Source organism: Pezoporus wallicus, unplaced genomic scaffold (assembly GCF_028554395.1).
Source record: "Pezoporus wallicus isolate ANWC-B61680 ecotype Strahan unplaced genomic scaffold, APGP_CSIRO_Pwel_v1 contig_11829, whole genome shotgun sequence".
NCBI classification, from domain to species: Eukaryota; Metazoa; Chordata; class Aves; order Psittaciformes; family Psittacidae; genus Pezoporus; species Pezoporus wallicus.
Window position 1 is genome coordinate 306022 of NW_026635494.1, and position 16770 is coordinate 322791.

The 16770-nt window shown below is 47.6% G+C and overlaps 1 protein-coding gene across 4 annotated transcripts in view; it reads left to right on the forward strand.

Moving 5' to 3' along the window:
* Positions 1-16770, forward strand: part of ARHGAP32 (Rho GTPase activating protein 32) — a 172796-nt gene that overhangs the window by 104194 nt on the left and 51832 nt on the right. For all 4 annotated transcript variants that reach the window (XM_057432982.1, XM_057433006.1, XM_057432990.1 and 1 more), the window contains 2 exons: positions 3606-3692; positions 14819-14956. In XM_057432982.1, the coding sequence (XP_057288965.1) occupies positions 3606-3692; positions 14819-14956 (225 nt within the window). The remainder of the gene's footprint in view (positions 1-3605; positions 3693-14818; positions 14957-16770) is intronic.

Genomic DNA, 16770 nt, shown 5'->3' on the forward strand with positions numbered 1-16770 from the left:
TAACCTGAAATTCCAGCTCGGAAAAACGTGGAAGGATTAGCAGGTTTCCTTGGAACAATGACACATCCTTTGCCAGGAAAAGCATCAGCCTTTCCACTGACTTCAAGCTCCTGGCAGGAGCCTTCCTCACCATTCTTGCCACCTCTCCTCTCCCGGAGATCTCCACCGATGTGCGCTGTGTTTGAGATGACACCTCTTGAAGCTCCTGCTTGCCAAGGAGGCTGGGTCATCGCCGTCTGCCCCATCACATCCCTCCAGGAGCTCTTCATCCCGCTTGGAACGCTGTGCCAGATGCTGCCAGTTGTGGGATGTCACAGCGGGGTGGGTTGTGGCTTCAGGTGAAAGGAGTGGGTCTGTGTTAGCTGGCTTTATAGCAAACTTCTAATGATATTAATATTAGGAAGCATTACAGTTTCATAGAATCATAGAATGGTTTGGGTTGGAAAGGACCTTAAGATCATCCACTTCCAACCCCCTAACATGCTCCAAGCTCCATCCAACCTGGCCTTGAACGCTGCCAGGGATGGGGCAGCCACAGCTTCTCTGGGCACCCTGTGCCAGCGCCTCAGCACCCTCACAGGGAAGAACTTCTTCCTTATATCCAACCTAGATCTCCCCTGTTTCAGTTTGAACCCATCACCCCTTGTTCTATCACTACAGTCCTGATGAAGAGTCCTTCTCTGTCATCCTCGTAGGATTCCTTGTAGGATTCATCCTTGTAGGTTTCTCTTCATCTGTAAAGAGGAGTTGTATTCATTTTATGTACCTGATTACTTTGATTTGCCATGGAATACGTGTTTCACAGGAGAACATGCATTTGCACTGCTCAGATACGTGTGTGCAAGTGAAATCCATGTGTTCCTGACTGTTGGAAGCAGAAGCTGAAATAAGTAAGGTTCAGAGATGAATTAAATCTGTCCCTCCCCAGTCTTTCACATATTGTCCTGTCATCAGGAGGACTGGATGATGGAGTTAACATCACTCAGCAAACAAGGAACCAAAAGCCAAAGCTATTTAAATGAACTTATTTGGCATCTAGGATCAGAGGCAGAGCGAGGAGGAGCAGACACAGCCCCACTGACATTGCCATGCGGAGCCGGCTCTTACTCGGTAAGGATTTGGCACTTCAATTTAGTAGCCAGCAATCCTGGTGTTGGCAATGGATTTCTGTAGTGCTTTCCCTTGAAGTGATTCTTTGGAGCTTCTGCAGTTTCTAAGAGGAGCACACAAGGACGTGACTCTGGTTTAAAGCCTGTGGTCACCCTGACAAGTGAAGGACCTGCCTCTGCTCAGATTAAAGCCCTCTCCCCAGTCACCAGCCCTTGCTTTCTGGCTCTGTGTGGGGAACGTGGCAGGTCCCATGTGGCTCCCAGACAGGTTCACAGTGGCCTCGTGGGGCTCCAGACAAACAAATGTGTCTTTAAAACACACACTGCTTTGCTCCAAGCACAGATCTGCCAAGGGTTGATGCGGGGAGTGTTCTTGGAGGGCGAGCAGAAGGGAGCTTCCAAAGCCGCTGTGGAGAGGAGGGATGAGAGTGAGTTTTGTTCTTGTTAGCCCCAGTTCTGGAAGGTAAATGCACAGCATCACTGCACCTTGTAAAACTGCTTTGGAATAAGCCTTCTGAATGTGCTAATATCATAACTTACCCTACTGTTCACTCTGGTGCTGTTTAGCTCCACAAGAGGAATAAGCAGTAAATCATCCTCTGCGGGAGCCTCCTGTAATCACTGTCTTTATCTGCTGGCTTACCAGAGATGAGCTGCTTGTTCTCAGACTTGGAACCTTCTCCTGCCTCTGTGTGTGCCCAATAGTCTGGTGAGCTCTGCTCTGTGTGGCAAAATTGTGTATGAGCAAGGCACGTTTTGCTTTTCACCCTTCCTGGTGATACCAGGAGGTCCCGATTGCTGCTTCCTCCTGCTCTCAATGCCTTTGTTTCTATTGGGTTTGTTCTAGTTACTCATCCTTTGGCAGATCGTTGTAGTAGGGACTACAGCTCTTACTAGCCAGCTGCACAGAGCAGCATGGTGTGAATGTGCTGGTAGAGGGAAAATGGGCTGTCTGCTCCAGGATTTAATGCGCTCACCAGGTCCTTGTGGATGTGTGCAGGAAGGCAGAAAGGAGGGGACTCACAACGATAGCTTCACATAACATTCCCAGCCCTCTGTGCTCTTCAGGCACCTGTTAAACCTCATAGGAACATCTGTAGGGCTTTCTTGGTGTATCAGGAAATGCTTCCACTGAAAAGTTTAGGGTACCATACACCTGATTCATGGAGTCGGTCCTATCTGCCTGTGCTAGCTGAGCAGAGCATTCCAGTCACAAATGTACCTCCCGAACCTAACGCATCCTGTCGTGCTCAAGAAGTTCGACATGTTTTGCATGTGAAAAATGAACATTTTGGGTTCTATATCAAGCCACATCTATCTGAAGGATGCAGTTTAACCCTTTGCTCAGTCGCCATAGATGCCATTCACGGGTTGTTTCAGCTGTCTCACGTTTCTGCTTCCATTTTTTTGCTCTTGGCCAATTTTCCAGAGTTCAGCTTTTCCAAAAAGTCTCTTGTTCCAAAAGACCTTTGTGGAAAAAGGCCCAGACTCTTCCTCAGTGCTTTCTGCTTTTAAGCTGGCATCGCTTGTGCTTAACAAGCTGCTGTCACTGCAATTTAATGTCTATCACACAAGGAATAAAGGTGGCTGTGATGGCTGTGTGAGTGCTGAGAGGTTGAGATCTTCATCCTGCTCTGTGTGTAATGGAGGTTTTCATATATATATATATATAGTTTTTAGTACCTGGGTCTCTGTGCTGGGTTATGATCTCTTTCATAAAACAACTTTTTGGAAGACGTTTCCTTTTATTATTGGCTTTGCAAAGTCTTAATTTGCTTCTGATCACTTTTAATAGTGGCTTTTCAGAGAAGATGGTGAAATACAAGCAATTGTATGTATAGGATGTTAAACTGGTAGGAGCAGCAGGAGTAGTAGCAGTACCCTAGTCAAGGCACTTGGTACATTGAGTACCTGTAAGGAACGAGGTGGCTAAATCCCTCCTCCCTGCTCTGAAATGAAAGCACATCCTGATGCTGTATTTAATGACTCTGTATGTGGTGAATGGTGCCATAAAGCTCTCTGTTGTGGTAAATTGCTTGACAAGGCTGAAACGAGATCTGGTTTGTTACCTAATGTCTGCTGAACAGATTGAATAGAAAATGAATAAAATTGGGGGGGAAATCACTGTTATCTGATACATGAATATTTATGGAGATATGTCAGTGAACAATTGATTTTGCAGACTTCTGAGCTTTAATCCCTGGCTTTTTTGCCTTCCTAGGCTGGTTTTATTCTTGAACCACCATTTCAGTTTTAAGCTGTCAGGTGAGATGCCCAAATCCAATGGCATTCCAGCACAAGCCATAAAGGCTCGATGGTTTCTCTCTGACAGCTCCAGACACACAAACACATCCCGATTCCCTACTCAGCATGTCTCAGAGCAAGTTGATGTGAACGTTGTGCTCCGTGCATGATTACATGCCTGGCTTAGCCCTGCTCACTGACCTGGTCTTTCTCTCTTTCTCCACCCCATCCATCCCTTCTCCCTTGGTGTAGCTTTCGCTCCCGGAGGAACAGAATGAAGTAACAAGAAATGGCTGTGAATCCAAGGAACTGGTCTACCTTGTACAGATCTCTTGTCAGGTAAATGCTGTGTTTTCTAGCCCCACTTTGTTTTACAGTATGTTTGGCAGCACAACGTTTTGATGGGACGCTTCTCGGTGGCGGGGAGGGGGGGGTTCTGCTTCTCACTTTGGGTCCTCCAAAGGATGCTCTCTGTGGGACTGCAGGGAGCTTATTGTAAGCAAAGGACCATCAAGGGGAGAAAAAGGAGTCTGTAAGCAAAGAATCCTTGTTCCAGTGCGTGCAGAGGTGCTTCATGAGCAGCCTAGAGATGCAGAGCTGCTCCACTGAGTAGGCTAGAGATACTGGCTGCTGGCCGCCAGGACATGGGGATTCTCCACCTATGTCTCTAGGCATCTGGCATGGAATTCTTTCACTGCCTTTCATACCCAAATGCTTTGGGCAGATAAATCTGCTGCTTTGGACCCTGGCTGCTATGATGGAGATAGTGACTTTGTCAAATGCTGCATAACAAGTGATCAGATTTTAATATGTTGAATTAAATTGTTGTTTGAGTGAGGCATTGCATGGATGGATTCAGCTAAGTGTAATGCCTGTCTTTGTTCCTCTTGGCGTAGCAGTTCTTTCTGTGATTCATGTCAGCCCTTCTTGAGCATCCCTCTTAGCAATTTATGCTGGACATCACTGCAGTGTCTGTCGTTTTAGAGCTCTTTAGGTGATCCTGCTGGCATTTCTCAGGTACCAAAAGGAAGTATACAGACAAGGCACGCATCTGCTGCCTACATGTGAATTGCTGAGGTAGGAAATATGGTTCTGTTGGATATTGGATTGTACATTAGCACACACAGAGACAGGTAGTGAGTTCACAGTGTACTTGCTCCTCTCCTCTAACTCTGTGTGCACACTGGTGTAGGGTGTTTGGGGAGAGCTGAGGAGCAAAGCATCCTGCTTCGTTGTGAAGGTGGAGCTTGGCAAAAGCTGCACTACAGCAGTGTAGTTGGTGTGATAGAAACACACAGAATGGTTCTTCTCTGTTGTCCTGCTCTCTCAGGTGCTTTGCAGGGATGTGTCTGAGAGCACAGTGCATTTTCTGTGGGGACAGCGTGGGGAATTCTCTGCCTTGGCTAAGGAAGATGGTCCAATAGATCCAGAAGCTGTGAACAACAGAATCATGGAATGGTTTGGGTTGGAAGAGACCTTAAAGTCCCAACCCCATGCCACAGGCAGGGACACCTTCCACTAGAGCAGCTTGCTCCAAGCCCTGAATGTTCAGCCTGGCCTTAAATATTCCAGGGATGGAAGCACTTCCATGTCCAGCTGCTGACAAGTTCTGGTACCTTCTGTTTTCCTGTTTTCTATTCTCTTTTAAGTAATCCTCCCAGCTCACTGGAATTCCTCCCTACCCCAGCCATTGATTCACCTTGTGTGTGTTAGTCCATGCCCCTGTCTCTCGGATACTTACAAAGCTGGGAAACTTGTGGCATCTGGATTCAAGGAGTGGAAAGGCATGGAATGAACTGCACAGCTGAGCATCATTCCTACCATGGCGATACTTCACCCCTGACATCTCACGGCCTCTCCTAATGTCCAGGGAAAGATTCCATTCCATCACACATTGGACACTGCCGGTGTCTGGATGGGTTTGGCTCTGCATTAGAATGGAATGGGAGGTGTGAAATAGCTCATGGAATGATAGTGCAATGGGGGAGAGATTTTGGCAGGATGCATTTGGATAACGCCAGAAGTATTGCAGGAGGGAGCAAAAAGGCCTATACAACAAGGTTTACTTTGCTCACCCTTTGGATGTGCTGCTACCACTGGTACTGCAGCACAGGCAGAAACCTTGTCACTTCTCAGATGGACACAGAGAAAACCGATTCTGTTGATGAAGGCTAAGCCCATGTACATTTAAAAGCCTTAAGATACTTGGGGTTTGCTGCATAAACAGACAGCATAGGGAAGAGGAAGGGCATTTGGCCATCCTGGCCATTTTAGATTACAGACCTTAGAGAAATACCCCAAAGCCCTTAGTTTTGGGGTTGAACTTAATGCTCCTGCTGAGCCTTGCACAGTTTGGACTGGGCAGCCCCAGTCTGTGTGTTGTGTGGTCCATTAAAAGACACTGATTTTATCCTCTCACTCTGTAGCAGGCAACAAACCAAAGCTTGTGAACATTAGACCTTTAAAACCTCCAGTTCAGCCTTAGCTGTGTTTGGCACACTACACTAAGGAAACTCAATCCCACTCTTTCCCATCTGTAAGTATGATTTTAGTGGTGTAAAGAGAATTATTGTCTCGCAAAACCCTCCCAGATAAGGGTTGAAACAAGTCTTGAGGGGAATTATGTTTGTGACACAGTCCTGCTGCCCCTCAGCTTGTGAAATACAAGCTTTGTGTGAGGTTCAGAGGGGGGGGTCAAGTCTCTATTCAGCTTTTCTGCTGCTTAGAGACCTCAAAACAATAATCCAGTTTAGTAGCTGTTAAGAAGAAGTGGGAATATTGAGAGGTTGATATTATTAAACTAAATCTAACCAAAATCCCTTTCTATGATAAAAGAAGAGATGGAGGGAGGAAGGGAGGAAAAGATTGAGGGATGGATGGATGGGTGGGTGGATGGATGGATGGATGGATGGATGGATGGATGGATGGATGGATGGATGGATGGATGGGCCTCTTGGTGTGAGTAATTGCAAGTCTTAACAATAACCCTGGTCCTTAAAGGACTCCAGGGAATGCTGAGACCTTGGTGAACCTGTGCTGTCTTGCAGGCTGGGAAGGATCGTGAGCAGTGTTTGCAGTCCTTGCAGAGTTCCACAGGGATACACAAAGAATTTACAAGCTCTGCAAGACATTTAAAGGGGTAATTCTGTGCCTTGAGAAGAAATGAAGCCTGCAAAAAGGTTGAACTAGGCTAAGCCATGGAGTTTTGTCAAGTCCTAAAGCAGGCTGTGAAAAGAGACCTTTTCAGTGGTTCTGGACCTGTTTGAGTGGCAGTACAGCAGCTCGCAGCCCAGAAAGCCAACCCTATCCTGGGCTGCATCAAAAGGAGCGTGACCAGCAGGTCATGGAGGTGATCCTGCCCCTCTACTCTGCTCTCGTGAGACCTCACCTGGAGCATTGTGTGCACTTCTGGTGTCCTCAACATGGAACTGTTGGAACAAGTCCAGAGGAGGCCACGAGGATGATCTGGGGCTGGAGCACCTCCTGTATGAAGACAGGCTGAGAAAGTTGGGGGTGTTCAGTCTGGAGAAGAGAAGCTGCGTGGAGACCTCATAGCAGCCTTCCAGTATCTGAAGGGGGCTATAGGGATGCTGGGGAGGGACTCTTCATTAGGGACTGTAGTGACAGGACAAGGGGTAACGGGTTCAAACTGAAACAGGGGAAGTTTAGGTTGGATCTAAGGAGGAAATTCTTTCCTGTTAGGGTGGTGAGGCACTGGAATGGGTTGCCCAGGGAGGTTGGGAATGCTCCATCCCTGGCGGTGTTCAAGGCCAGGTTGGACAGAGCCTTGGGTGAGATGGTTTAGTGTGAAGTGTCCCTGCCCATGGCAGGGGGGTCGGAACTGAATGATCTTAAGGTCCTTTCCAACCCTAACTATTCTATGATTCTATATTTGAATATCCCAACATAAGAATGGCTGTTCTGAGCTGTTGTTGTGAAAAATATGCATTTGAACACTTCAGACATCATTTTGTGATGATGTTTTGAATGGGAAGGAGAGAACAAGAGATGGATTGTGAAACTGTTCTAAGGGAGACCTTAAACTCCAGTCATCTCCTGGGGGTTTTCTTGTTCATTTTCAGCATCACAGGTAGATTGTTGGAACAGGAGTGACAGACTGCAAGTGTGGCTGATGCTTGGCACAATGAGAGAAAGGTTTGGGTTCGAAGGGATCTTAAAGCTCATCCAGTTCCAACCCCTTGCCACGGGCAGGGACACTTTCCACTAGAGCAGCTTGCTCCAAGCCCCTATGTCCAACCTGGCCTTGAACACTGCCAGGGATGGGGCAGCCACAGCTTCTCTGGGCACCCTGTGCCATCACCCTCATAGTGAAGAGCTTCCTCCTGATGTCTAGTCTAAATCTTAGGGCTAGATCTCATGCCAGACCTTTAAACCCAGACTGCCTGTTGTGCTCTGGGAACCGAGCTACAGCACCTCCTCTGCTTCCTGCTGTTCAGGGGATAACATCGGTGTCCTCCAAAGGAAGCCCCCTCCTGCTGCAGCTCTGGGAGGATTCTGAGACTGTTCTCCTGGGCTCAAGGGTGGGTTTTCTCTCTTCTGCTGCTCCCCTTTGCAGATCCCCCCACTGGCAGCAAGAGGAGCTGCGTGGCTTCGTTGTGCAGGATGCCCTGTTCCTGCTTTTTGTTCCAGGCAGCCACTGCTGCCCGTGCTGTGTTCATTTTGATTGATAGAATAAGGTCTCCAATGCACTACATGAAGGCTTTTATGCAGCTCTGTGCCACTTGTATCTCCCAGCTGTGCCTTGCAGGAGATTCAAGCTCAGTATCTTCTGTCTGAAGAACAGCATTTGCAAACCTCTGAAGGCACCCTCATCCAGTGTTCCATGGCTGGAAGCGTGGTTGCAATCATAAGTGCTTCAAGGGCAGCAAAGAGAATGCCAGGAAAAAGTGGGATCCAACAAGGAAGAACAGACAGGACTCCCTATCCTGAGTGGTTTGTGGGGAGAGGAGAGTGGGATCTGTTTGCACAGAAGCAAATGTCTTACTCAGACTACTGACATCTAAAGTATGGTTCTCTCTGCCTCTCATGGTCCCTGCTAGAAACCACAAATTGCTTGCAGTAGGATTCAAAAGCCCTTTTGTGTGCGTGGTTTTTGTCTTGAAGGCTTGTTCTGGTTTCATCTCGTGTGATTGGAGTTCAGACACCTAGGGAACAGTTACTGAGTAGGTGCTGCTGACATACCTCCTATTGAAAGCCACAGGTCTTTAAACAGGTGACTCGATGGGACTTGTCCTTCATTCCCAACCGTGGAGTAGACTCAGCATTCCTGAGTGTAAATCCATCCCCTGGTGACGACTGAGCAGGAATCTTAACCTTCAGTATTCAGATTGTCCATGCATGGCTCTCTCTGAGGTTTTTCCTCTATTTACATATGGACTGGGGAGGGAATGGTTCGTTCTTGTTCCTGACTCTGGCTGCTTGAGCTGCAGTGCCAGGGTTCTAGCTGTGCTGCGTGGATTTTGAGTGGGATGATTTCCTTATTGAGTGACACCACAGGGATAAATACCATGGCATGTTTGTGCTAAAGCCCGTTCCTTCAGCAGACGCAATTGGAAGTGCATTTCAAGCTGTCCCTTCAGTGTACCAAAGACAGAGAGGCTTTACTGTCCTCTGTGCTAAAGGCTTCCACTGTAGACTCTAGGAGAGAAATCACAGAATCCCAGCCTGGTTTGGGTTGGAAGGGACCTTAAAGCTCATCCAGTTCCAACCCCCTGTTACAGGCAGGGACACCTTCCACTAGAGCAGCTTGCTCAAGTAGAAGGTGTCCCCTTGAAATGGGCTGGTGCATTTGTTTAAAGGTGGTTTTTACTGGGAAAAGAAGGCATCCAAGCAGATTCCAGCCTCCCAGTTCATCAGACCTGCGCTGGACTGAGCTGCAGTGCAGTTGTGGAGTGCTCTATAGCAGAATCCTGCTTTCATGTGCTCTTCAGATGCTTTGCTGTGATGAGAAGCCGCAAGCTGAAGCGAATGCTCAGTGTAGCCCTGGTCTAGGAAGGGATGGTGAGCAAGAGGGAAAATGATCTCTCCGAATAAAATGCAATATCCCATAAAAGTGCTGCCACAAAAGGGTTTTTTTAAAGCAACAGAAGCTTTTACAATTACATGGTAGTTTGTTATTGTCTTGTCCTTTGGGCATTTTGCTTTCAGAAAGCAAGCTTTGAATTAGAGACACCAATCCTCTTGTCTCCAAGTTGTGTTCTGCTTAGCTCTGAAGCCAATGTGAAAATCACTGTTGCAGTCCAAGAGCCAGGCTGATGATTATGGTTTCTGTCAGTAAGTGATGGTTTTGGCAGGGCTTCCCCTTGTCATGTGGTGCTTTGTAGACAAGGCTGGGCCCGGCCACAGATTGAAGAGTAGCGCTGGCTTTTCATCTGAAGAGACATCGAATCCTGCCCCGTAACCAGGCAAGTGCAAACCCATTGCAGAGGAGCAGCTTGTCTGCAGTCTTACTTGGTTTACACCTTCTCCAAGAGCTCCCATCCAAGCTAAGAGGAGGATTTTGGTGCACGTTCCTGGTTTTCAGTGATGATAGAACCATTAGAATGGGTTGGGTTGGGAGGGACCTTCAAAGGTCCTCCAGTCCAACCCCCCTGCAATGAGCAGGGACATCTTCAGCTACATCAGGTTGCCAGAGCCACGTCCATGGCTTTGAATGTCTCTCCATGGCCAAGAACCGAGACTTAAGCAGATGGAGATCACTGTCTGCCTCAGGCGAGTCATTGGGAAAGCTGTGTTTTATTTTCCTTCCCTGACCTCAGGCCAGTCATTTTCAAAGGGGTTTTTTGTTGTTGCTCAGGTTTAAAGGATGATGCTGTGGCCTTACTGTAATGAAACTGCTGCTGCTTCTCTGGGGTTAAGATTATAGCATGTTTAGAGCATGGGGTGAAGAGGGCGATGTGTTTCATATGAGCAGTGCCTGTGTCATCATTTGTAAATGTATATCTGTATGCAGTCCTTGCCTTGCTGCCTGGAAGATGGCAGAATCTTACTCCCTGTTACTCAGCAGTCGTGTTAGTGCCTTTGAAGTATTCCTTTTGTGGCTGTAAGCTCCTGTTGGGTTATTCCTTGTATGTTCTGCAGTGTAAGACAGCAGTCCCCGTGTTGCGGCTTCACCTCTGTGTCCCTCTGCGACCTGCTGCTCTTGCAGGATCATTTTACTAAGGAGATGATTGATGCCGAATTGTTTCAATTACAGCGTGCTGGGAGAGCAGGGGATTTCATGCACGTGGTGAGAGTTGTAAAGCCTGTTTCAAGTTCATTAGGTGCCTGTCAGCCTGCCATTCAGAAACAGGCTTTCCTGTGGGAGCAGGAATGGATGCTCAGATTTCAAATACACGTGGTGGGTCTTCTTGTTTCTCTGTACCAGGGATGGGGCAGCCACAGCTTCTCTGGGCACCCTGTGCCAGTGCCTCAGCACCCTCCCAGGGAAGAGCTTCTGCCTAAGAGCTCATCTCAGTCTCCCCTCTGGCAGGTTAAAACACAGTTCCCATGTGTGGTTTTAGTGTTCCAATCTGTAATTGGAATCAGGGTGAGCAAGGAAGTATTCATTTTTAGGGGAGAAAAGCTTCAGTGGTTTCCATTAAAATCCCTTTTCTTTGCTGATTGCAATTAGTTGATAATAAAATGATAATTAATGCTGAGAGACATGAATTTCTTCTGTGGAATAAGGCTATTAAGGATTCGGCACATGAATACACTGAACTTTCTCGTCCGCCTTCCGCCTTGCGGTCCGTCTGTGTGTTCCCTTCATCTTGTGATAGTTGGTCTCTGGTGTGATTTCAGTCGTGCTGAAGTTACAGCATTCCCATTATTTTCACCTTATTTCACCTCCCCGGTGCCCATATTTCATTTTCTTCTTGTCATAAATAAGGGCCTGACAGTGGAATGGGTATCACACTGCAAGCTGTGGATGCTCTCTTCTAAGCCAGTCAAGTGAGCAGACATCACCTTGGTGTAGCTGTCCATGCCTTTGGCTTGGCTCTGCCTAGCTCTATCGGCTGAAATGGGAGCAAGCACTAATGTGTGCCAAGGAAAATGTGTTCATCCATTCCAATATCTCGGAAATGTCTTGCAGCTTAAGGAAAAGCCACATTGCGTGTTCCGTACCCGTGAGGAGCAGTGCAAGTGAGCATCCATCCGTGGCCGCAAGGTGAGACCTGGCAGCCCAAAAGCATCGCGGCGCTGAGCGTATGCTCTCATTCAGAAACGAAGTTGCATTCGTGCAAGCTCCCTCGAAGTTTTACTGATTTATAGTTTCCCTAAAGCTATAATAATACCCCAGAGGTCCTGAGATCGTGCAGGACATTTTGGTAAACCGAAGCTTAGATAAAGCCACCTCTGGCCCCAGCTAAGAACACTTCCTGGGGAAACCCAAAGCGATGGATTTTATCAGGCTTGCTTTCTGTTTTGACTGAATTTCTAAGCCATTTTCCAGTGTGACTTGAAATAGAAAGAGGCTGAAGGGTCATGCTGGAATAACATACAGAACCCAGGACCCAGACAGCTGTAAAAGTCACCCCCATGGCAGGGTTAAACCCTCTTGGGGGATGCTGGCAGTTTCCAGCTATTTAATCCATGGTGTTTTCTTACTCTTGGGTCAAACTGAAGTGACTTTTGCCGTATACTTCAGTCTCGTTTTCTGGGCTTGATCTGGTAAGGTTCATGAGAGCATCCACGTGATTTCCCTCAGGAAATAAGCATTTGAACCAGAAAAGAAAGGTCTACCCCTGCCTTTAAATAAATAAATCCGAGGTGCTACAGAGAAAACAAGGAGCGTGGGACAGGCAAGTTCTGCATGCAGGGATTCAGTAGGACCCTGCCTGGCTTGAAGGGGCATTGATAGACACAAAGGACTCCTGTCTGCTCAGCTGCAGGCAGATGCAGCTGGAAACACAGTCTTCCTTATATCTAACCTGAACTTCCCTGCTTCAGTTTAAACCCATCACTCCTTGTCCTATAGCCACAGTCCCTGATGAAGGGTATCATGATGAAGAGTAATACATCTTATTTCTCCTGCAACTGTGATCTCTACTAACATACCATATACATAAGAGCCTGAACTCGAGGGCTGGGATTGCAGGCATCGGGCTGACTGAATGCAACAGGGGTTCTGGTCACCCGGGTTGTGCAGCACCCCGCTTCTGGAGGTTGCTGTTGCTGCTTCCACAGGGACAGCTCAGGAATAGCTCAGCTGGTTGCTTAGCAGCAATTGGAAGGTACAGGAACGGGTCAGGGCTACCTCTGCACCACGCTCAGGCTGTGCTGGCTCAGTGCTTGCTCCACGAGTTGTGGTGAAGAAGCTCCCAGGGAGATGCTGGGGCCAGAAGCACCGCTGCTGTCGGGAGGTAAGCTGTCCCTGCTCACCGAGCAGCTGCCTTGCTAGCTACTAGTGGCCTTGTCACCATGATGGTGTAGCATGGCTTTCATCCAGAGGCAAGGAGAACACTGTATAGAGTCTGTTCTCTGCAGCGCATCCTGCTCGTTCCATGCCATGGACCGGTTGTTTGCTAACCCCAGCTATTCCCACCTTGTAAATATAACTCGAATGTCTTGATTGTAGGTAAAAAGAGACTGCAAATCTACAGTCCAACACTTGAAAATATAGAATCAGAACGGTTTGGGTTGGAAAGGACCTTAAGATCATCCAGTTCCAACCCCCTGCCACGGGGGGATTGGAATCTGTCATAGATTTAATGACAGATTTATGATCATTTGACAAATCTGCTTGTGTTTTATGTGGGTAACGCGTGAGATTGTGTTGAAATATCCCCTGAAGTGCAGCAGGCAGAAGGAAATGAAGGACTACAGCGATTTCTCTGTTGTTTCTTCTGTTGGTGACTAAACCTTGCTTTAGGTGACTTACCTAGGGAGCAAGAACCACAGAGCTGCAAAAGGTGGAGAGGTTGGAAAGGCTGTCACCTTTCTGCAGATAGACTTGCACACCTGGTCTTGGTTTTCTCCTTTAGGTGAAAAGTAAAACGACATACTGGAAATTACAAAGCATTTATGTCCTGTGTAGATACCCTCTTTGTAGGGTTGTGAAACAGGGGTGATTCCGTGTTTCTGGGCACAGTACACAGTCTGGAGTTGTCTTAAATAGTTGGTATGCTGAAGTATAGGGTTTGCATTTACAGCTGCCTTGCAAGCTTTGGATATTGATATAAAAATGATGCTTAGAAGCCTCCTGGCAAAGGAATCAAGCAGAATGGTGAATGCGAGGTAATGCTTTTTGTATATCAGGTGAAGAGGGCATCCAGTGGAGGTTGAGAGCCACGTCCCGCACATCTGGTTCAGACTTTACAGCTCCTTTCCCTAGTGAAGTGTCCCCTCTTATACCATGCATTGCCCTCCTGTTTGTGCTGGTTGCCAGGCTTTTAATCCTTGCCCTGCCTTACAGTGGCCGTGTATCCTGGAGCAGTCTAATTCCTTCCTCCTGCATCTTCTGAGTCCTTGCCAGAGCACCCGGACTTGGACAGCATGGCTGACATCTCTTGCAGGCTCTATTGGTTTTCCCCTCCTTTCCCAAGGGAGAGCAGCTGCCTGTGGAGTGAGGCAAGAGTCTGCAGTGCTGCTGGAGGTTCTCTTCTTGTTAAATCACGGAATCCCAGCCTGGTTTGGGTTGGAAGGGACCTTAAAGCTCATCCAGCTCCAACCCCTGCCATGGGCAGGGACCCCTTCCACTAGAGCAGCTTGCTCCAAGCCCCTGTGTCCAACCTGGCCTTGAGCACTGCCAGGGATGGGGCAGCCACAGCTTCTCTGGGCACCCTGTGCCAGCGCCTCAGCACCACCCTCACAGGGAAGAATAAATAACAGCCACACTGTTGAGCTGGGGAAAGAAAGACTGAAGCAAGCACTTTGCACTTGAAAGAGAAGGTGCGGGGCTTTGTGGAGGTCCACGGTCACTGAGTGGCACACAGCATCCACATCTGTACCACACAAACAGCCTCACTTAGGGGGCTGAGAGGATGAATGGCTGTTCATAAAGTGCTTTGACCTGTAAACTGCTGCGTTATCACAACAGTCTTTTATTGATCATAATAGGCCATGCAGCATTTAGAAGTGGTCATTGAGATAGTAATAGCTTCGCAAAGCAAATTATGCTGCCCTGGGCTCTTCCTTGTCCCCTGAAGCAGTGTGTGTCTTGTCAGTATTTTAAGTGGAGCAGTGATATGCACTCAGGAGTAATGTGTTATTCATCAGAGATTGGTTGCAGGAATTCCTTCCCCAGAGGCTGCCCAGGGCAGGGCTGCAGTCACCGTCCCTGCAAGCGTTCGCACACCCTCAGTGCCGTGGGTTAGTGGTGGCCTTGGCAGTGCTGGGGAACGGTTGGATTTGATGAGCTTAAAGGGCTTTTCCACCTTGGCTGATCCTGTGATTCTCCACACGCCTCCGTTTTCTCCATCCAGGAGCCTCTAACAGGGGGATTCTCTCTTGTCTTTCTGCAGGGGAGGAGCTGGATCGTGAAGCGCAGTTATGAAGATTTCCGAGTCCTGGACAAGCACCTTCACCTGTGTATTTATGACCGGCGCTTCTCCCAGCTCTCCGAGCTACCCCGCTCTGATGCCCTGAAGGACAACCCAGAGGTGAGTTCCCTAAAGCACAGTCACCAGCAAGGGCTTGGAAGAGAGAGCTCGAAACTGCTTTCTCATGTACAAAGTAGTTTTAATGCGGCCCTGGTTAGGTTTGGACGTGGCTTGCGAGTAAGAAGATGTAAGAAGTATGTGTTTTCCACCCTGAATTTCAATGGGCTAAAGGGAAATGCCCTGCAAGTTCATAAGGATTAATGTGCTGCTAAACACGGAATGGTTATTGAGAGTGTCAAGAAAGAAGCTGTCCAGTCCGTACCTTAGCTAAGAATGTAGTTACATCTTTGGAAACATCTTCAATGATGTCCATGAGTTAGCAGCTTGGCATTCCCAGGAAGTCATGCTGTGCCAGGGCTGTGGCACTGCAAGAGGACTGCCATTTGCAGTGCTAGACTCACATCTATGGACTGAAAATGACTGAAGCATTTGCATTAGTGCCTTATTTAAATGCTCTTTTAAAAGCTTAAAAAGTGGGGGTTTTCCCTAAATGAATTAGAGGCAGTTTTCATTGTGAGCTGGAATTCCTTTGGCTTCATAAGCCTGTTGATAACTCAGAGATTCACTCACGTCCATAACAATCTTCTGGGAAGTCACAGGTGCATCTTGACTGCATCATGTCAGAAGATGTGGAGAGGGAGGCAATGTAATGCATGGCCCCAGAGGTTACTTGAGCCAGTGGAGCAGGACAAAACCATTCTGCCTGTCTGTCTGCAGGAGGAGGCTGTTAGCCAGTGATGGACAGTGCCCCTTGCTTCATTTCACAGGTCACTTAGCTCAGGGACCTGTGCTTGTGTGTTTGCCCCCTGCCATCAAACACAAGTATGGGACAATCCTGACATGCTGTGCGGGAAGGCTGATGTTGCCTGCCCACAAGGTGCATAGCAGAAAAGGGAAATGGGGAAATTGAAGCCATTCAAAGAAGAATCCATCCAGGACGTGTAAATCGGAACGTGTGCTCTTTCAGCACGGAGCTGCTGAGGATTGGTTGCTTTTGAGCAACAGGCAGTGGCTAAAATCAGTACCCACTAGAGTCTGCAGGGCCGTTGCATATGGGAAGTTGGTAACGTGGTCCCATTGCTCATCAGGACAGCTGATTTATTAGTTGCTTTGGCTTAACACAGGCTGTTCCTGTGGAGAATTTAGTTTCTAATCTTTCAAATTCAGCAGAAGCAGCACTGTTCAGGGGAATGAATTCCTGGGTTTATTGTTTTAAGTTCTATTTTAGGCATTCCTATCTCTTACATCTTTATTTGTACAACTGATTTAATACGCGCTTTCTAGCGTGAGCCTGAAAATTTCTCTCTAAGCACAGAAGAGGTAAAGGCACTGAGCAACTCTGGTGCTCTGGAATGGAATTCTGCAGCTGGGGGGCATCTTGCACTCTGTTTTTCACTCTGAATGGACCACGTTTGAACAGATGTTTGAAGAAAGCAGTGATTTAAACACCCCTACCAACTCTGAGCTGCTTGGTAGAAGTGCTTTATAACACTGGGAAGCTTTGGGAAGTCCTCCCCAGCTTCTCTTTAATAAAAGCAAGTTTACTGTTACAGAAAGGACATTGCCCAAGTGTATTTTAAACCCCCTCTTCTGCTGTTTGAGATATTCCCTCTTTCACCAAGGGGTCAGGCTGAGCTGCCACATTTCTAAGGGTTTTCAAGGGGGTGGACATAGTGGGGTTTGCTGCGCTAAATGGTTCCAAGTTGTGTTTGATGTCTATAATATATGATTTGTTTGGTATGAAATTCATGATGAGAAGAGGGCTTTAGGTTTCAGGTGTCTTGACAAGGGAGATTAATGAAATCTGCATCTCT